The sequence below is a fragment of the Odontesthes bonariensis genome, chromosome 13 (assembly GCF_027942865.1).
Source record: "Odontesthes bonariensis isolate fOdoBon6 chromosome 13, fOdoBon6.hap1, whole genome shotgun sequence".
Taxonomy (NCBI): Eukaryota; Metazoa; Chordata; class Actinopteri; order Atheriniformes; family Atherinopsidae; genus Odontesthes; species Odontesthes bonariensis.
In genome coordinates this window covers 27,173,975-27,196,162 of record NC_134518.1, presented here as the reverse complement: position 1 = coordinate 27,196,162, position 22,188 = coordinate 27,173,975, and the positions used below count along the sequence as shown (strand labels likewise).

Sequence of the window (22,188 nt, the reverse complement as noted above, 5' to 3'; positions counted from 1 at the left end):
TAAGACCAAACCTTTTTAACTTTATTTGATCAGGTACATCTCAGCCTAAATACCTTTTGGCTTTTCTGACCACCACTGTGTTTCTGCAGCGCAGCCTGATTATGACATAAAAAGATGACGTAAACATGGATCCTTCACTTTGAATGTTCTTGTCAGAATAATTGAGTCTTCTATTACCTTGAAAATCATCACACTTGCTTTTCTTCATGCCATAAATGAGGATGGCTATAACTACTGGACAACGGTGAAGTTTGATGTCCTCTGAGTTTTTCTATGGTATACCATACAATACTGTGTTACAATACTGTGTTTTAACAATAGTGTCATATTGAGGCATTCAAAATGCATCTATTTTAAGAGGATTAAACACATAAGTAATTGATGCTAAACTTATTTTTCAGAAAATGCCACTATGTGTTTCATCCAATTGGGTCATTTGGAAAAATTGGGGCTTTTTTTATTCTCAACTAAGGTGGACGAGAACATGTTGCAAGCCTAAATGAGTCTCACATTATGTAACAAACAAGTCATGGCTAATGAACTAAACTTGACAAAATGCTGTTAATATATGCACCTAAAAAATGTATTTGAAAGGTAACATTAATTTCATGTGAATATTAATTATAAATTTGTCTTTTATTTTTACAATATATTCTCACCATTAGGAAAGAATCAACACACATACACAAATGTCAGTTTTGGTATAACTCTTGGACAAGTTAACATCTGTAAAAATGCAAACTGCACGTCAGAAAAAAGAAACACTTTAAAACACTTGGCAAAATAAGAAAAGTGATGCATGGATAATTTACATTTTTCTTAAAGGATTTTTAAAAAAGCACTGCATCAGATTAGAAAGCATAATATGTCTAAAGTAGCTGTATTGAGAAGCCATGTAATTGTACTACGAGTCCCAGAGGTGAAAAACAAATCCTAGTGCTGCTCAGGTGACACAATGTCCACAGTGTGTCAGAGGAAAAGAGATTAGCATGAAATGCCAAATTCAAAGCATTGTTAGTGTATCCCCAAAGCTCTGACATCAGTGTAAACCGTCTCCTCCTGAGGAGCTTTTACATTCCTTCTCTCTGCTCTGCCAGCTTTCTTCCTCGTGAAGGTTGGTGCAGCATAAGTCAATGAGACCTCATCTCTCTGAGGAAAAATATGAAATTCATGGAAGAATTTTAGGAGAGGGCAGACATCAAACACATATATGCATAAAACAGTATGATTCTATCTTTTTTACTGTACCTGCTGACTCTGATGATCATTGCAGGCTGTTACAGCATCTGTTTGCAGTGTGACAGAAATGTAACAATATTAAACCCATACTCAGCTTTTATAAAATACTGTTTGATAGATTGATAAATGAAACTTTTGTTACCATTATAACAACCACAAGTTTTCTTCTTGATAGTATAAATGAGGACGAATATAACAATGAGACTTGTCATCAAAGCAGCACATGACAGCAGGAGAACTGTATTGGCTGTCTGCAGATCCCACATGTTGGGTGCTGGAAAATAAAAACACCCATAAATTATAGTTAATACAACTATTCATCTGTGCGGTTCTCTCCGGGTACTCCGGGTTCCTCCCACTGTCCAAAAACATGCATGTTAGGTTAATTGGTGACTCTAAAATTGTCCTGAGGAGTGAGTGTGAGCGTGTCTGGTTGTATGGTTGTTTGTCTCGTTTGTCTCTGTGTGGTCCTGTGATGAACTTGCAGCCTGTCCAGTGTGTACCCCGCCTCTCGCCCATTGACCGCTGGGATAGGCTCCAGCCCCCCCGCGACCCGACCGACGGATTCAGCGGTATACAAAATGGATGGATGGATGGATATTCATCTGTGCATTTTCTATACCCGCTTCATCCAAGTTAGGGTCGCGGGGAGTTTGGAACCTGCCAGAGCTGTTATTGGGCAAGAGGCAGCATACAGGTCGCCAGTCCATCACAGGGAAATTATGATTAATTTTGGTAAAATTTTATTCCAATTTTATTCCAATGGATATTACCAGATTCTAAATTATGAATGATTTTATATAGAAAATTCATTAAATACCTTGGATGTCCAGTTTTGCTCCATTTCCAAATAATATTTCTCCACATGCAGCCACAGCACAGTAGTAAGTCCCAGCATCAGAGGAGCTGACGCTCCTGGAGTGGCTGTAGACACATTTCTGTGTTGAGTTAGTCTCAGGAAGCCTCTCACACCCATCACTACTATTTCCATAAAGTAAACCAGGATGAGAATCATCTGATCCAGCTCTGAACCAGTACACACTGTGATCTGCTGAACAGGCTTTCTTCTCAGATTTAAAGAGGACTGAACACAGAAGAGTCACTGGGTCTCCTGGATGGACCGGATCAGATGGAGGCTCCTGAATAACAGCAGTGATGTCTGGTTCTGGTCCTGAAAAGAAAAATATTAAAATTAAAATTTGAAAAAAAGACAATCATGTTTTGACCCACCTATTGTGAATACAATCTATTGAAAATAAAATCCAAAAATTCACTTTCATTTACCTTTAATTTCCAGAAAAGTTCCATATAAAAAGGTCACTTCAAGTAGATTGATTATGATACAGTAGTAAAGACCAGTGTCACTGAGCTTAGCTCCATTAAATTGTAGAATAAAGTTTCCAGGCTTGTGTTTCACAATAATGTGATCAGTCACATTAACTTCATCAAAATTAAAGTGAAACGTTCCACCCAGAAATTCGGGCCAGTTTCCAGAAACAAGTCTGATCCAATAAAAGGTTCTTCCGACCAAAGTAGCTGTCTGATAAGGACACGTCAGGGTCACATTATGGCCAACAGGGACAGTCGTGGTGATGAACATCAAATCATCTGTGGATCCTGGAATACATGCGCCCCCCCCCAAAAGAATTAGAAAAAACAATTTTGTACAAACCATAAAGAAAGACATGTATATATCTTATACAGTATACTCTATATATCATATTTTCTTATATACTTACGTCCCACGCTGAGCATCAGCAGTGCATAAAATACGATCAGCATTTTTTTGAATAATCCACCAGAGGCTGCATTTAAATAACAAGACGTAAAAAGGAGGGTCACTTTAGTGGGAGTGAACAACTTCTAAGTGATCTGATTGGCCTTGATGTTTCACTGTACCTCCACAGTGGAAATAATGTCAACCATCTTTCCAACCTAAACACATAGAACATCAACAGCGACCTTTTGTTTCATGTTGATGGAGGGTTTTCATTATTTACACAGAATAAAGTCCAAATATAAAAAACAAACTTTTGAACTTTTCAGCTGATGTTGTTACAATAAAGCTGTTTTTGTTTAGGACACAAACACATATAAGACTGAGCAAAACATAATTTTATCTCGTCGGGATCATCTATTGACTTAATTTTCTCTGACATAAGATGAAGGAAAATGAGACGACATGACATGCTTCATTTTTGTTTTGTTTCTGCGTTATTTATAGGAGCTGCTGCCTGGTTTCCAGAAACCTGAAACAGATCACAGGTACAGTTTTCATTATTCGTAGCATGAAATATTCTTCCTGTCAGTATGAATAATTGATTCTGACAAGTATGAGATGATGTTCAACTGTCATAAAATCATGATTGAGGTATGATGGAAAGTAACTTGAAAGAGAAAGATTATAAAGGCAACTTGACTGAAATGATGATAGTTGACGGGGGAATCTGTTTGTTGTTCATCCCCCCAAACGTTTGGGGACTCAGTAAGCAGGTTTTAGAAGTTGTTTAAATTGAAGCAGCAGAGGCCACAAAATCCAGATTTTGAACCGTAACATGTTTCTGGAGCTTTATTATGAGAACTTGATTTTTCCGTATGAAAAATACAAATTCTTACTTTTTTGTTGCAATGATATCAAAAGGTAGAAGAAACTATGTAAATACTGAATATATTCCTGCCAGTCAATTTAGATATGCCACGTCACAAAGCATGACACAACCTCTCTGCCTGTGAGTGATGTTAGCAGGAAGAAGACGGCATACAGAGCTGGGTAGGTGGCTGCGGTCACACCTTACTTCCTTCATCTCTATAGGCGGTTTATGAGAAGCAGAGGCAGTGCACTGCTCTGACAGTAAAAAATACACCGTTTAACCTTAAGAAATGCTCCAGCGGTGATAAAAAAAAAAACACACCTCATAATACAAAGAAGACCAGTCTAACATCAAAGACTCTGACATTGAAGAAAACGTTAAAGTAGAGTGGATATTTCTGCATCACAATGAAGGTCATCTGCTTGCAAAGTGGGAGTGGTTAAAACTGCAGCAGTGTTTGTTAGGCTGCAAAACATTCTAGCTCAACATGGTCAATATATAGTTGACTTCAGGTGAGAATAAATTGGCTTGTTAATTAGATTGTTTCTGATACACAGCGCACCAATGTCATGAAATCAGTAAACCGCTAGTTTGATTTCTTTTTGCCTTTGGGAACATGTGTCGCTGTCACACTGCACTGTCTCACCTCATGTTTCCCGTTTGTGTCTCCACTGTTCACCATCTAATGAAGGCTAAAAGGTAAACATTTCTAAGAGCATCCTGTGTCCCACGTCTCTACACATAGTGTGTTTTTAGTGAGGAGAATCAGCAATAAGGAGATGTTCTATCTTTGTGTGCACAGCACTGGTTGTACATGAAACAGAAAACACAAATAATCTATGGAAACTTCAGCGTTCTGTGGTTGGGCTTTTAAACAAAGCTGTGAGAAACAAAGTGGCTTTACTTCCTGTCTAACCAACTACTTCAATCTTGTGAGGAGGGTTTTTGACTGCTGTTTGATCCTTTTTAAATTAAAAAAGTAAATTTGCAAGGTTGTTATGACTAATATTAATATCAGAACAACTCAAAGGAGCAGTTAAATGGTAAAGGAAGGATTTGTGTTCCTGCTGTTTTTATTCAAGCTAGTAGTTTTGTATTTTTTATTTTCAGTCGCTCATAAATTAAGAAATATGTACATTTGTCGTAAAGATGAACTGGCAGCCAGTTCATACCAATGGTGAATGAATCCATACATTTAAGTTAAAACCCAAAATCAACTTAAATCAAGATAGTGTGTTTCAAACTGCTTTACTGTGGAAAGCAATGAGTTGCATTTTTGAAAACACATCAAAAATAGACATTAGCTTTTACTTCACTTAAGTATTCTGAAAAGAATTCTTACAATTTATCAAACTAAAAGTCATCTCCTTAACCCTCTCATGTCTGTTTTCTCACTTCTCATGTTGTCGCAGCTCTGTTCTCAGACTAAACAGCTTCAGTGGTTGGTCAATGGGCGGAGAAACGGCCCACCGCAGCTTTTGTCTCTGAGGGTTGCTGCTTAATGTGGCTCTGCTTGCTGTTCTCTTGACAGACTTACAGAGAGCGTTCGCAAAGTAAGCAGCGATAAAGAAACATGTGTGAAAGGGTGTTCACATGATTACAAAGACTTAAATTTGCGAGACTTTTTTAAGAAAGAAGTTTCTCAAAATATTTTCATAATATTATTTTTGAAAATCAATATTTTGCACTTGAATTTTCTTTCTTTCTCTCTTTCTTTCAGTCTAGCTCACACTGCTTCAACAGTCCTTTTATTTGAAGTGTTTAAGTGTTAAATTCATTGCATTAGCTGTATTTGTTCATCTCTCCATCTCAGATTAACTCTTATCGAGAGGAGTCAACAGCATTTTTGGACAGAGCTGATATCTAGGTTCCTTCTTGCGAAACACAGATCTGTGTTACATTTCTTTATGCAGCTTAGCGGAGGTGCCACTTTCAAATCTATCTAGCTCTCTATCTAGCTCTCCAGGATTACCAACGATGCCTTTAATGTGTTTCACTTCACACCACAGAAGTAAAAATGAATCTGTCTGTGTAGGCCTGTTGATGAAAACATGACAAAATGAGTCTGTGATGACAGCAGAAATCTTATTGTCATTAAGTAGGAAAGAAACAGTACATGCTGTCGTATCCTAAAGGTGACACACTGTACTGTAAACATATCAAAACATGTTTCCGTTCAAATCATTGTTGAAAAAAGAGACAAAGTACACAACAGCAAGAATAAAATCTTAAGATATTTTATTGCAACATACTTGAAGCGTTGTGGTCAGCGATCAAGCAAGAGTCATACATGACCATCATTTGAAACTTTGAAAACTGCACAGAAGTTCTACCATGATTTCATCGTCATACATTTTGGTCGGTTTTTTTTACCCTTTACAGACATGAGAGAGATGGAACTATGGTTCCTGACCAAAAAGACCAATGACATTGAGCTTGTGAACACTCCTTTTATTTATTCAAGAACATTTTCATGAAAAAGATGTTTTAACTCCAAATACATAGAAACCAAAAGACTCAAGTTGATCATATTTTTTTTCCCCAACAGTATTCTAAAAACAGCATTATGGCATTTACCTCTAAACAAACATGAACTAAATCACTGATTACAAAGTGATGACAAACATCTGTTAACTGACTAATTCAGTCTTAAAGCTTTGATATTAGCATAGATCCTCTGTCACTCTGCTGCTTCTTTTATATATTTCATTTCAGTTTGTTTTTTAATGGTGAAAACAGCAGCAGAATAAATCCATATGTCCTGAAAATGAATGAAATCAAACATTTATGTAAGACCAAACCTTTTTAACTTTATTTGATCAGGTGCATCTCAGCCTAAATACCTTTTGGCTTTTCTGACCACCACTGTGTTTCTGCAGCGCAGCCTGATTATGACATAAAAAGATGACGTAAACATGGATCCTTCACTTTGAATGTTCTTGTCAGAATAATTGAGTCTTCTATTACCTTGAAAATCATCACACTTGCTTTTCTTCATGCCATAATTGAGGATGGCTATAACTACTGGACAACGGTGAAGTTTGATGTCCTCTGAGTTTTTCTATGGTATACCATACAATACTGTGTTACAATACTGTGTTTTAACAATAGTGTCATATTGAGGCATTCAAAATGCATGTATTTTAAGAGGATTTAACACATAAGTAATTGATGCTAAACTTATTTTTCAGAAAATGCAACTATGTGTTACATCCAGTTGGGTCATTTGGAAAAATTGGGGCTTTTTTTATTCTCAACTAAGGTGGACGAGAACATGTTGCAAGCCTAAATGAGTCTCACATTATGTAACAAACAAGTCATGGCTAATGAACTAAACTTGACAAAATGCTGTTAATATATGCACCTAAAAAATGTATTTGAAAGGTAACATTAATTTCATGTGAATATTAATTATAAATTTGTCTTTTATTTTTACAATATATTCTCACCATTAGGAAAGAATCAACACACATACACAAATGTCAGTTTTGGTATAACTCTTGGACAAGTTAACATCTGTAAAATTGCAAACTGCACGTCAGAAAAAAGAAACACTTTAAAACACTTGGCAAAATAAGAAAAGTGATGCATGGATAATTTACATTTTTCTTAAAGGATTTTTAAAAAAAGCACTGCATCAGATTAGAAAGCATAATATGTCTAAAGTAGCTGTATTGAGAAGCCATGTAATTGTACTACCAGTCCCAGAGGTTAAAAACAAATCCTAGTGCTGCTCAGGTGACACAATGTCCACAGTGTGTCAGAGGAAAGAGATTAGCATGAAATACCAAATTCAAAACATTGTTAATGTATCCCCAAAGCTCTGACATCAGTGTAAACCGTCTCCTCCTGAGGAGCTTTTACATTCCTTCTCTCTGCTCTGCCAGCTTTCTTCCTCGTGAAGGTTGGTGCAGCATAAGTCAATGAGTCCTCATCTCTCTGAGGAAAAATATGAAATTAATAGAAGAATTTTAGGAGAGGACAGACATCAAACACATATATGCATAAAACAGTATGATTCTATCTTTTTCACTGTACCTGCTGACTGTGATGATCATTGCAGGCTGTTACAGCATCTGTTTGCAGTGTGACAGAAATGTAACAATATTAAACCCATACTCAGCTTTTGTAAAATACTGTTTGATAGATTGATAAATGAAACTTTTGTTACCATTATAACAACCACAAGTTTTCTTCTTGATGGTATAAATGAGGACGAATATAACAATGAGACTTGTCATCAAAGCAGCACATGACAGCAGGACAACTGTATTGGCTGTCTGCAGATCCCACATGTTCGGTGCTGGAAAATAAAAACACCCATAAATTATAATTAATACAACTATTCATCTGTGCGGTTCTCTCCGGGTACTCCGGCTTCCTCCCACTGTCCAAAAACATGCATGTTAGTGTTAATTGGTGTCTCTAAAATTGTCCTTAGGAGTGAGTGTGAGCGTGTATAGTTGTTTGTCTCGTTTGTCTCTGTGTGGCCCTGTGATGGACTGGCAGCCTGTCCAGGGTGTACCCCGCCTCTCGCCCATTGACCGCTGGGATAGGCTCCAGCCCCCCCGCGACCCGACCGACGGATTCAGCGGTATACAAAATGGATGGATGGATGGATATTCATCTCTGCATTTTCTATACCCGCTTCATCCAAGTTAGGGTCGTGGGGAGTCTGGAACCTGCCAGAGCTGTTATTGGGCAAGAGGCAGCATACAGGTCACCAGTCCATCACAGGGAAATTATGATTAATTTTGGTAAAATTTTATTCCAATTTTATTCCAATGGATATTACCAGATTCTAAATTATGAATGATTTTATATAGAAAATTCTGTAAATACCTTGGATGTCCAGTTTTGCTCCATTTCCAAATAAAATTTCTCCACATGCAGCCACAGCACAGTAGTAAGTCCCAGCATCAGAGGAGCTGACGCTCCTGGAGTGGCTGTAGACACATTTCTGTGTTGAGTTAGTCTCAGGAAGCCTCTCACACCCGTCACCACTGTTTCCATAAATTAAACCAGGATGAGAATCATCTGATCCAGCTCTGAACCAGTACACACTGTGATCTGCTGAACAGGCTTTCTTCTCAGATTTAAAGAGGACTGAACACTGAAGAGTCACTGGGTCTCCTGGATGGATCGGATCAGATGGAGGCTCCTGAATAACAGCTGTGATATCTGGTTCTGGTCCTGAAAAGAAAAATATTAAAATTAAAATTTGAAAAAAAGACAATCATGTTTTGACCCACCTATTGTGAATACAATCTATTGAAAATAAAATCCAAAAATTCACTTTCATTTACCTTTAATTTCCAGAAAAGTTCCATATAAAAAGGTCACATCAAGTAGATCGATTCTGATACAGTAGTAAAGACCAGTGTCACTGAGCTTAGCTCCATTAAATTGTAGAATAAAGTTTCCAGGCTTGTTTTTAACGATAATGTTATCAGTCACATCAACTTCATCAAACTTAAAGTACAACGTTCGACCCAGAAATTCGGGCCAGTTTCCAGAAACAAGTCTGATCCAATAAAAGGTTCCTCGGACCGAAGAAGCTGTCTGATAAGGACACGTCAGGGTCACATTTTGGCCAACAGGGACAGTCGTGGTGATGAACATCAAATCATCTGTGGATCCTGGAATACATGCGCCCCCCCCAAAATAATTAGAAAAAACAATATTGTACAAACAATAAAGAAAGATATGTATATATCTTGTACAGTATACTCTATATATAATATTTTCTTATATACTTACGTCCCACGCTGAGCATCAGCAGTGCATAAAATACGATCAGCATTTTTTTGAATAATCCACCAGAGGCTGCATTTAAATAACAAGACGTAAAAAGGAGGGTCACTTTAAGATAATCATGCAAAGTGGGAGTGAACAACTTCTAAGTGATCTGATTGGCCTTGATGTTTCACTGTACCTCCACAGTGGAAATAATGTCAACCATCTTTCCAACCTAAACACATAGAACATCAACAGCGACCTTTTGTTTCATGTTGATGGAGGGTTTTCATTATTTACACAGAATAAAGTCCAAATATCAAAAACAAACTTCTGAACTTTTCAGCTGATGTTGTTACAATAAAGCTGTTTTTGTTTAGGACACAAACACATATAAGCCTGAGCAAAACATAATTTTATCTCTTCGGGATCATCTCTTGACTTAATTTTCTCTGACATAAGATGAAGGAAAATGAGACGACATGCCATGCTTCATTTTTGTTTTGTTTCTGCGTTATTTATAGGAGCTGCTGCCTGGTTTCCAGAAACCTGAAACAGATCACAGGTACAGTTTTCATTATTCGTAGCATGAAATATTCTTCCTGTCAGTATGAATAATTGATTCTGACATGTATGAGATGATGTTCAACTGTCATAAAATCATGATTGAGGTATGATGGAAAGTAACTTGAAAGAGAAAGATTATAAAGGCAACTTGACTGAAATGATGATAGTTGACGGGGGAATCTGTTTGTTATTCATCTCCCCCCAAATGTTTGGGGACTCAGTAAGCAGATTTTAGAAGTTGTTTAAATTGAAGCAGCAGAGGCCACAAAATCCAGATTTTGAACAGTAACATGTTTCTGGAGCTTTATTATGAGAACTTGATTTCTCTGTATGAAAAATACAAATTCTAACTTTTTTGTTGCAATGATATCAAAAGGTAGAAGAAACTATGTAAATACTGAATATATTCCTGCCAGTCAATTTAGATATGCCACGTCACAAAGCATGACAACCTCTCTGCCTGTGAGTGATGTTAGCAGGAAGAAGACGGCATACAGAGCTGGGTAGGTGGCTGCGGTCACACCTTACTTCCTAATAGGCGGTTGATGAGAAGCAGAGGCAGTGCACTGCTCTGACAGTAAAAAATACACCGTTTAACCTTAAGAAATGCTCCAGCGGTGATAAAAAAAAACACACCTCATGATACAAAGAAGACCAGTCTAACATCAAAGACTCTGGGAGGGGTTAAAACTGCAGCAGTGTTTGTTAGGCTGCAACATTCTAGCTCAACATGGTCAATATATAGTTGACTTCAGGTGAGAATAAATTGGCTTGTTAATTAGATTGTTTCTGATACACAGAGCACCAATGTCATGAAATCAGTAGATCGCTAGTTTGATTTCTTTTTGCCCTTGGGAACATGTGTCGCTGTCACACTGCACTGTCTCACCTCATGTTTCCCGTTTGTGTCTCCACTGTTCACCATCTAATGAAGGCTAAAAGGTAAACATTTCTAACAGCATCCTGTGTCCCACCCCTCTACACATAGTGTGTTTTTAGTGAGGAGAATCAGCAATAAGGAGATGTTCTATCTTTGTGTGCACAGCACTGGTTGTACATGAAACAGAAAACACAAATAATCTATGGAAACTTCAGCGTTCTGTGGTTGGGCTTTTAAACAAAGCTGTGAGAAACAAAGTGGCTTTACTTCCTGTCTAACCAACTACTTCAATCTTGTGAAGAGGGTCTTTGACTGCTGTTTGATCCTTTTTAAATTCAAAAAGTAAATTTGCAATGTTGTTATGACTAATATTAATATCAGAACAACTCAAAGGAGCAGTTAAATGAAAAAGAAAGAAAGAAATATGTACATTTGTTGTAAAGATGGACTGGCAGCCAGTTCATACCAATGGTGAATGAATCCATACATTTGAGTTAAAACACAAAATCAACTTAAATCAAGATAGTGTGTTTCAAACTGCTTTTCTGTGGAAAGCAATGAGTTCCATTTTTGAAAACACATCAAAGATAGACATTAGCTTTTACTTCAATTAAGTATTCTGAAAACAATTTTTACAATTTATCAAACTAAAAGTCATCTCCTTAACCCTCTCCTGTCTGTTTTCTCACTTCTCATGTTGTCGCAGCTCTGTTCTCAGACTAAACAGCTTCAGTGGTTGGTCAATGGGCGGAGAAACGGCCCACCGCAGCTTTTGTCTCTGAGGGTTGCTGCTTAATGTGGCTCTGCTTGCTGTTCTCTTGACAGACTTACAGAGAGCGTTCACAAAGCTGCAGCGATAAAGAAACATATTTGTTCAAGGGTGTTCACATGATTACAAAGACATAAATTTGCAAGACTTTTTTAAGAAAGTTGGACATTATGTCAATGAAGTTTCTCAAAATATTTTCATATGATGATTTTTGAAAATCAATATGTTGCACTTGAATTTTCTTTCTTTCTCTCTTTCTGACAGTCTAGCTCAAACTGCTTCAACAGTCCTTTTATTTTAAGTGTTTAAGTGTTAAATTCATTGCATTCGCTGTATTTTTTCATCTCTCCATCTCAGATTAACTCTTATCGAGAGGAGTCAACAGCAGTTGTGGACAGAACTGATATCTAGGTTCCTTCTTGCGAAACACAGATCTGCGTTACATTTCTTTATGTAGCGGCCGACTGTGCTGAGTGACCGTGCTTTTGCTTGGTGCTCCCGAGTCGATGGTGGTCGGACAGTTTCTCATGCAGTGCCTCCTGAGGGCTCGAAAGTCAAATCCATCAACATAAGTTTGCGTCCTTGGCCTATGTTATGATTTCTCTGGATTCCCTGAATCGTCTTACATTATCAAGCACTCTAGTGGTTGAAAGACAATCGTTCTTTCCAAACTGACACAGAAAAAAATATTTTTGCATTTCTTCAATGATTCTCTGACTGTGTTTGGCCCAAAGTGGTGAGCCATGACCCATTCTTGCTTGGAAAGACTTTTGGTGGATGGTCCTTTTACATCCAATTCTGACTCCCTCACCTGTTACAAATCTTCCAGAAAGTTGTTATTTGTAAACACTACAACCTATCAGTCTTTGTGTACCCCACTGAATTAAATCTGAAATGTGTTTATATTTTCTAAATCTAATGAATTTGGTCAATTACACACTGAAAAAAAAATCCTTTCTTTGGACTTGTGTCTGATAAAGGACAGATTTGGGTTTTCATTGTATTTCAGAAAGTTTGTTACTTTTCTAAATATCAGGTTTGTCTTTATGTACTTTATATATTAAGAGTTTTATTAAGAGTTTTATTCTTCATTTAGGAGATGGGGATTAACTGATTCTCTTCCAACTGAGCCAATTCAAGTCCAACTGTGAAACTCAGTGACTCTCCAATGATCGCTTCTTTCCAAGAATGAAGAAAAACAACTCCGGTGTTTGGGTGATGAAGTCCTAGCAGAGCTAATCACTGGGTGTCATAAGCAGACTAAGGATAAACTGAACATAACCGAAGAATAAATGTGTTTTACTTCACACGACAGAAGTAAAAATGAATCCGTCTGTGTAGGCCTGTTGATGAAAACATGACAAAATGAGTCTGTGATGACAGCAGAAATCTTATTGTCATTAAGTAGGAAAGAAACAGTACATGCTGTCGTATCCTAAAGGTGACACACTGTACTCTAAACATATCAAAACATGTGTCCGTTCAAATCATTGTTGAAAAAAGAGACAAAGTACACGACAGCAAGAAAGAAATCTTAAGATATTTTATTGCAACAAATTAAAAGCGTTATTTTCAATGACCAAACAAGATTCATACATGACGATCATTATAACTAAAAAATGCACAAAATTTATATTTGGAAACCAGGATTTCATTGTCATACATTTTTTTTTTTTTTTTTTTTACCCTTTACAGACATGAGAGAGATGGAACTATGGTTCCTGACCAAAAAGATGAATGACATTGAGCTTGTGACCACTCCTTTTATTTATTCATGAAAAAGATGTTTTCACTCCAAATACATAGAAACCAAAAGACACAAGTTGATCATATTTTCTTTCCCCACAGTATTCTAAACACAGCGCTATGGCGTTTACCTCTAAACAAACATGAACTAAATCACTGATTACAAAGTGATGACAAACATCTGTTAACTGACTAATTCATTCTTAAAGCTTTGATATTAGCGTAGATCCTCTGTCTCTCTGCTGCTTCTTTTATATATTTCATTTCAGTTTGGTTTTTTTCATGGTGAAAACAGCAGCAGAATAAATCCATTTGTCCTGAAAATGAATGAAATTAAACATTGATGCAAGATCATAAACGTTTTGACTTTATTTGATGAGGTGCATCTCAGCCTAAATATGTTATCAACCGTGAAGGTTGGTGCAGCATTAATCAATGAGACCTCATCTCACTGAGGAAAAATATGAAATTCATGGAAGAATTTTAGGAGAGGGCAGACATCAAACACATAAGTGAAAAGATCTAAATATGTCTTTTCTACTGTACCTGCTGACTGTGATGATCATTGCAGGCTGTTACTGCATCTGTTTGCAGTGTGACAGAAATGTAACAATATTAAACCCATTCTCCACTTTTATAAAATACTGTTTGATAGATTGATAAATGAAACTTTTGTTACCATTATAACAACCACAAGTTTTCTTCGTGATGAGGACGGATATAACAATGAGACTTGTCATCAAAGCAGCACATAACAGCAGGAGACCTGTATTGGCTGTCTGCAGATCCCACGTGTTGGGTGCTGGAAAATAAAAACACCCATAAATTATAATTAATCCAACTATCGATCAATGCATTTTCTATACCCGCTTAATCCAAGTTAGGGTCGTGGGGAGTCTGGAGCCAGTCCATCACAGGATAATTAATTTATGTAAAATTTTACAATATGTTTTATATATGAAATTGTGTGATTCCAATGGATATTACCAGATTCTATATTATAAATGAATTTATATAGAAAATTCTGTAAATACCTTGAATGTCCAGTTGTGCTCCATTTCCAAATAAAATGTCTCCACATGCAGCCACAGCACAGTAGTAAGTCCCAGCATCAGAGGAGCTGACGCTCCTGGAGTGGCTGTAGACACATTTCTGTGTTGAGTTAGTCTCAGGAAGCCTCTCACACCCATCACCACTGTTTTCATGAGCATAAAGTAAACCAGGATGAGAATCATCTGATCCAGTTCTGAACCAGTACACACTGTGATCTGCTGAACAGGCTTTCTTCTCAGATTTAAAGAGGACTGAACACTGTAGAGTCACTGGGTCTCCTGGGTGGACCAGATCAGATGGAGGCTCCTGAATAACAACAGTGATATCTGGTTCTGGTCCTGGAAATAAAAAAAACAACAAATAAAGAATTGACATGTTTTACTTGTTCATTTAGAAGTAATCTACGTAGAATCACTTGTATTTACCTTTAATTTTCAAAAAGGTTCCGTACAAAAAAGTCATGTAGAGTTGTTTGATTTTAAAACAGTAGTAAAGACCAGTGTCATTTAGCTTAGCTCCATTAAAATGTAGAATAAAGGTTTCATCCCCTTGTTTTGCTGTAATGTGAGGAATCTGGTTAACATCATCAAACTTATCATCAAAGTTATAAGTTGCTCCCAGAAATTCGGGCCAGTTTCCAGAAACAAGTCGGATCCAATACAAGGTTTCTTGGTGCAGAAGAGGCGTCTGACGAGGACACGTCAGGGCCACATTTTGTCCAACAGTGAAAGATGTCGTCACAAACTTAAAATCATCTGTTGATCCTGGAAAACATGCTGCCCCAAGAGAATCAGAAAATACAATTTTGTATAAATAAGTTAAATAGATTTTCATATTTTCTGCATTCTCCTTGTTTCTACATACTTACGTCCCACTCCGAGCATCAGCAGTGCATAGAATACGATCAGGATTTTTCAGATTAATCCACCAGAGGCTGCATTCAAAAAACAAGACATAATAAGGAGGGTCACTTTAATATGATCTTGCAAAGTGGGAGTGAACAATTTGTAAACAATCTGATTGGCTTTCATATTTCACTGTACTACCACAGTGGAAATAATGTCAACCATCTTTCCAACCTAAACACATAAAACATCTACATTGAAGTTTTGTTTGATGCTTGATGGAGGGTTTCCATTACTTGTACAGATTACAACTAAATATCAAAAACAGTAAACACAGACACTCTTGTTCACTACATTTCTCACATCTTTGTATGTGTTATTATGTTTTTGAACTTGATGATGTTATGACAATAAATGTTTCCAGGGATGACCTTAGATTTAGTTTGATACTCAATGCGTACCACATGCAAAACAATTGGAATACCAATTCAGGGGATGTAACAACATTGTATAATGTTGTAAAACAGTCAAAAGAAAATCTTGTGAGAATATTTTGTGGCACTCAGCTAAATTGAGAATAATGTTAACTCTGGCAGACCATAGACTTAAGCTCAGACCAGACTTGGGGTCCGTGTCACAAAGCAGGTTCAACAAACTCTGAGTCTATTCCTGACCTCTGAGTTGATCTACTCTGAGATAGAAAACTCTGAGTTTTCGGTTCCAGAAACGCTGATTTGAGTGAGTTTAATCAACTCTGAGTAGGTTCACCTTGAGTTTTGCGTGTGCGCCACAACTTTAAAAAGCCAGCATGAATGGAGCCCCGATTTGACGAGTCACCATGGCAACGGGGAAGAGGAGGGGCTACGTTTTTCACCAATCTCGAATTGGAAATCTTAATGTGCTCATACGGCGAGTTTCAACACGTTTTTAGAAATAAGTGCAACACCGCTGCAGCAGCAAAAGCGTAAGTTTAAATGTAGTCCTTTGCAATCACAATAATATTACAGGGGAAAACTGCTTGAATGGTAACCCATTCATTTATTTCATTTAGGTGCAATCTCACGGGGGAGAAGCGCACTTGGCAGCAGCTTAAAATGAAATATAAAAACATTGTTCAAACAGGTGAGACCTCGGCATGGAGGTACCTCATTTTGATAATGTTTTACACTGTAAAATAAATATTAAGTGGCTATTTGACTGTGCAGTGATTTTATCCCCAACATAATGCTGTTTTCACACACATAAATGTCTTCTCATCTATTGTGTTACACTAACACAGACTTCTACTCAGCCAACAGAAAGAAGGCAGATGCCCGTAAAACGGGTGGTGCCCAGCACCGCCACCTCTAACGGGAGGCCAGTGGCTAAGGGAATCCCTGGAGGGAGTCCACCCCCAAGACACAAGTGTCTTTATAAAATATAATAGGCCTATATATATCTTTTTTAAGCCTATTCATACAAATATTTATTTGTCTTTTATGTCTTTTTTTCTTTTGTCCCAACAAAATTCTGATGGTGCCGCTCAAAAAGATAATTGTCTGGAAATGCTAAAACATCTCCCGACGAATATTTAAAGCTGCCGTCGGCAGGTTTTCAAAATTCCGAGTGTAAAGTCGGAAAATTCGAACGGATACAACTTTCAGGTCCCTCCCCCTCTGTGGACGAGGTTGTGCACGTGAGTTCACACCAGTGTGCGCGCACACAAGCTGGGGGCAGACTCACGCTCAGCATGGAAGACGTGGTTGGTGACTGTTCTGCTCAGATAATAGATAAATAATAAACCTAACGTGATTGGTTAAAAACAGCCGGGAGCGCTCGATTTTTGCAAGCACGATTACAGAGGGAGCTACAGAATTCGGGATTTTTCCTAAACAGCCTATTTAATATTCTACTTCCAGAATCCCATGACAGTTCAAGCTAATATGACTAAAAAAAAGTTGCCAACGGCAGCTTTAATTCTCTGCGCAATAATGCTGCACCTTCATCCACGGGATCGTTGTCAAAAGGACATGCCATGTTCGTGAAAAAAGTTGTCTTCTACTGTGCCTAATGGACTTCTAGAAGTAGAAGAACTCGCTCTGCTGACTGAATGAATGAGGAAATCAATTAGCGTGTGTGGCTGAAAGAGGGCGGAGACAGAGATAAACTCGAGGTTTTTTGAGGAAAACCTGGTCCCGACCAGGTTAGGTTCAGAGACTCTGTTACTACGGTAACTGACCGAGAGGTTGAGTTACCTCCCTTTGTGAAACGGAAAACTCAGAGTTTCCCTCATTTCAGGGTTAATAAACTCAGAGTTTTCACTAAACCTGCTTTGTGAAACGGACCTCTGGTCCATCAGCTAATTGGTCAGTTGATTTTCTTCTACACATTCAGTCTGCACTATTCAATTTTCTTTAGCCATTATACAACCTAATGAGTGCTATATGACTCAGTGTGTCCATTTTCAGTATTCCTTGCTGCTTGTCATAGAAATTCCTATCAATGGTGAAAACACATACCAAACCAACTGCATCATGGACTCAGCATGAACAATATGATGCAGACAAGCCATTTCTAATGAAATAAATGTTTTTGATCCAGTTAGGAGGACATGAAGATTTGATTGCTTGGTATGTAGGACCTAATTTCTGTTGTTACAATGTATAAACTTTCCATGCACTTAAAGGCTTGGGAGATTTGCTTTATCTAAGTCCCTTTGCTACTTCTCTACCTGAATAAACTTTGCATAGAAGTGTACAGATGGACAGGGAGGGGAAGATTAGTTTGAACTTAATTGTTAGTGTACAGACTATGGGAGTCATGAAGTGGGTGAAATTGGTTGCCCAAATGATCATTATGAGACCTGAAAGTTACACTACATTCCAAATAATTAAAATCAGTTGTTCCCATCACTTTCATGGTCACAGGTATATAACTTCAAGTAGCTATAAATGCAAACTGCTTCTTTAAACATTTGTGAAAGAATGGGTCTCTCTCAGGAGCTCAGTGAATTCCAGCATGGTACCGTGATAGTACCATGCTGTGCCACCTGTGCAACAAGTCCAGTCGTGTAATTTCCTCACGACTAACTATTCCACATTCAGCTGTCAGTGGTGTTATAAGAAAGTGGAAGCGATTGGGAACGACAGCAACTCAGCCACGAAGTGGTAGGCCACGTAAAATGACAGAGCGGGGTCAGAGGATGCTGAGGCGCATAGTGCACAGAGGTCGCCAACTTTCTGCTGAGCCAATCGCTACAGACCTCCAACCTTCATGTGGCCTTCAGATTAGCTCAAGAGAGCTTCATGGAATGGGTTTCCATGGCCGAGCAGCTGCATCCAAACCATACATCATCAAGTGAAAAGCAAAGTGTCGGATGCAGTGGTGTAAAGCACGCCGCCACTGGATGCCAGAGCAGTGGAGACGCATTCTCTGGAGTGATGAATCACGCTTCTCCATCTGGCAATCTGATGGACGAGTCTGGGTTTGGCGGTTGCCAGGGGAACGGTACTTGTCTGACTGCATTGTGCCAAGTGTAAAGTTTGGTGGAGGGGGGATTATGGTGTGGGGTTGTTTTTCAGGAGCTGGGCTTGGACCCTTAGTTCCAGTGAAAGGAACTCTGAATGCTTCAGCATTCCAAGAGATTTTGGACAATTTCATGCTCCCAACTTTGTGGAAACAGTTTGGGGATGGCCCCTTCCTGTTCCAACATGACTGTGCACCAGTGAACAAAGCAAGGTCCATTAGCGAGTTTGGTGTGGAAAAACTTGACTGGCCTGCACAGAGTCCTGACCTCAACCCGATAGAACTCATTTGGGATGAATTAGAGCGGAGACTGTGAGCCAGGACTTCTCGTCCAACATCAGTGTCTGACCTCACAAATGCGCTTCTGGAAGAATGGTGAAACATTCCCATAAACACACTCCTAAACCTTGTGGAAAGCTTGCCCAGAAGAGTTAAAGCTGTTATAGCTGCAAAGGATGGGTTGACGCCATATTAAACCCTATGGATTAAGAATTGGATGTCACTTAAAGGTGGGGTAGGGGTTCTTTTTCTGGAGCATTTTTTTACATATTGCTTGAAATACTCTTCACACCCCAATTGCAACCAATTAATTAAAAGTTTTGACACAAATATGAAAAGTTTTAGTGGCCTCTAGAACGTACAAGCTAGGAAAAACACTATCCAATCATACTGAACGGACCGTTAACGATGATTGGATTCTGATGCCGTCTATCAAACTGCAATCTGCTCCTTCCCCCTGTGCGCGTACCCTGCTCCGTGAACGAATTACGTGTCCAGAAGCTTGGCAGGAAGCTAAACTAGAGCCAGCTTGGCTAGCACCTAGCATTATTAAACGTATAGTTAGCATATACTAAATACTAAATACGGCAACGATCGATGCTTGCTGTCAGAACAGTGCTCGTGCACCTTTGTGCTCGTCCGCATTCATGTACTCTAGAGGCGTGGCTTCGGGGGGAAAGTGAAGAAAAGGGTTGGGACTTTTGACCTGTGTATTTTCAAAATGCAGCTTCGCTGGACTCAAAATCCAGGATCTCCTACCCTACCTTTAAATTCATATGCGTGTAAAAGAAGATGAGCAAATACTTTTGGCAATATAGTGCATTTTGGGTGTACTGCTGCACAAGCATTAGAAGTCTCTGGCAGTTGCAAGCAGCGATCTGAAAAGAGCTCTACTGCAAAACATAGATATCATGTGAATAGCTGAGGAAAGTTAAGGATGTTTGATTTCTGTAAATTTAAAATAAAAGTATCTAACTCTTTTGTTGCAACAGAAATATCAAATAAACTGTATAAATACTGAATATACTCCAGCCACGCGATTCAGAACTGTGCATCACAAATGATGACCCACCCACCTGTGACTGATGTTAGCAGGAAGAAGACAGCATATAGAGTTGGGGAGGTGCTTGTGGTCACACCCACCATCCTCTTTACTTCCTACATCTCTATGGGTAGTTGTTGAGAAGCACAGACAGTGTACTAATCTAACAGCATCACTGCAGGATGTCAAGTTGGTCAAAATTTTCTAATTCAAGTGGTGCAAAATAGTAATGTGGGAGAGGAAACTCATATGACTGGAGGAAAATAACACAACATAAAAATGTCAGAGGATACTCCCATTTTATGTTGTAGCAAAATGATGAAAATACAAATATGGACCTCAAGAAATACTTCCAGCATCATTGAGGTACCAAAGTAGAGTTGACTTCAAGTTAGAACACGCTGGTCTGTTAATTACCTTGTTTTTAGTACACAGTACAGCAGTGACATGAAACCACAACAACACTGGTTTAATCTCTTTTGGGGATGTGTGTTGTTGTCAAAGTGCACTGTCTCACCTCTTGTTTCTTGTTTGTGTCTCCACTGCTCAGCGTCTAATGAAGGCTAAAAGGCCAAAAAGCTGTGAAGCTATTCTTCAACAACATAAGTTTTGGCAAATTTCTAACAGGATCCTGTGTCCAACCCCTCTACACATAGTGCGTTAATATGCAGTACAGTGAGGAGAATCAGCTATTTGGAGATATAATTTTGGCAGTCTTCTTTTAACGTTTGCTCTGTCTTTGTGTGCACAGCACTGGTTGTGCATAAAACAGAAAAACAATCTAAGGAAACATCAGCATTCTGTGGTTAGGCTCTTAAACAAAGGTGTGACTTTACTTCCTGTCTAACCAACTGCTTTAATCTTGTGAAGAGGGTCTTTGACTGCTGTTTGATCTTTTATAAATGAAAAAGTACATTTGCAACGTCCAATATTCATATCAGAACAAGTCTCCAACTGCTGCTGTGAAGTCATATCCACTTTGAGTGAGCAGCTTCAGTGATGGTAGAAGGATGGAGGCAGTCTGTGTGGGTGCTGCATGTGGCTTTTTGTTCTTATGACAGACACACTGTAAGACCAGATAGAAAAAGGGTCTTATTCATCTGAGCAACACATTTTAATATCAACATTTAACACAGCATGCTTTCAACAACAAAGCTGAACCAACATCTATGAATGTGTTTCAAAACAGTTACAAGCCACTTCTGTCTGTTACTTTATTCCTCCATGCGGACATTTTGAAATGCATTGTTAATTTTCATTGGTAGCAGGACCAATCATAAAATTTCCTCTGTTAATGCTCTGACATATCAAACTCAAAAACATCAACCAACCTACTAAATAACCAGGCATGCTGACGAGTTCTTGGAAGGCTATAAAACTTTCATGTTAAGCTTTATTAATGTGGCAAGGAGCGGAGTAAAGGTTGAAATTGTTAGAGCCAACAACGCCACCTGGGGACTTGCACCCCAGGATATGACAACTGAAACCCAATTGCTGTGAGGACACAGGGTCGTGACTGAGGAGGCAGAGACAGTAAAGTAAAGAAAATATATTTATTGAAAATAATATTTATGAATAAAACTTAAGTAAAGCTGCTGCTGCGAAGAAACGAGAGAAAAGGGTTAAACAAGACGAATTTAGTAAATTATTTTTATTAACAGAAAGCTAAAAGGTCGGCTATAACAATATTAAAAGCCAAATTACTAATAGAGAATTCAAATCAGTGGGCTGGGGCCTCAGTGGAAGGCATACTACTGGATGCGTGTCTCTTTCTTAAACTGGGGTGCAACACTACAAATGAAAAGCCACCACAAACACGCTAAAAGTGCCCCCGTGTACTTGCATGCCAAAACGGAAGTGAGGTCCTCACCACAGTAACTAGCCTCCCACCTGATGACACCCAGGCCACACTGAAACTCAAAAAAAAGAAAGGTTAA

The 22,188-nt window shown here is 38.4% G+C and overlaps 2 protein-coding genes and 1 long non-coding RNA gene across 3 annotated transcripts; all 3 read right to left on the bottom strand.

The window, feature by feature from the left end:
- Positions 1-1,014: 1,014 nt before the first annotated feature.
- Positions 1,015-3,165, bottom strand: LOC142397181 (uncharacterized). The gene is made up of 6 exons (XM_075480524.1): positions 3,139-3,165; positions 2,524-2,779; positions 2,060-2,410; positions 1,382-1,513; positions 1,249-1,286; positions 1,015-1,149 (listed from the first exon to the last, which is right to left on the bottom strand). Exons 1-6 carry the CDS (start codon positions 3,163-3,165, stop codon positions 1,015-1,017), a joined length of 939 nt encoding a protein of 312 aa, XP_075336639.1.
- Positions 3,166-7,650: 4,485 nt separating this feature from the next.
- Positions 7,651-8,083, bottom strand: LOC142397374 (uncharacterized). The gene is made up of 3 exons (XR_012772695.1): positions 8,002-8,083; positions 7,869-7,906; positions 7,651-7,769 (listed from the first exon to the last, which is right to left on the bottom strand). It is a non-coding gene; the product is annotated as an uncharacterized LOC142397374 (long non-coding RNA).
- A 3-nt stretch (positions 8,084-8,086) lies between these two features.
- On the bottom strand, positions 8,087-9,792 carry LOC142397180 (uncharacterized; the record flags this gene model as incomplete). The annotated part of the gene is made up of 4 exons (XM_075480523.1): positions 9,766-9,792; positions 9,137-9,392; positions 8,673-9,023; positions 8,087-8,133 (listed from the first exon to the last, which is right to left on the bottom strand). Coding segments are annotated over exons 1-4 (681 nt in total), but the record flags the coding sequence as incomplete, so codon positions are not given.
- Between the last annotated feature and the right edge of the window lie 12,396 nt (positions 9,793-22,188).

What these genes read in the sequence shown, in the direction of transcription:
- LOC142397181 (XM_075480524.1), bottom strand. Translation starts at nt 3,165, where the DNA reads ATGGTTGACATTATTTCCACTGTGGAG. An exon ending in AGCAAAACTGGACATCCAAG is followed by an intron (nt 1,514 to 2,059) that starts GTATTTAATGAA and finishes TTTATTTTCCAG; the next exon opens with CACCCAACATGTGGGATCTG. An exon ending in AACTTGTGGTTGTTATAATG is followed by an intron (nt 1,287 to 1,381) that starts GTAACAAAAGTT and finishes CACTGCAAACAG; the next exon opens with ATGCTGTAACAGCCTGCAAT.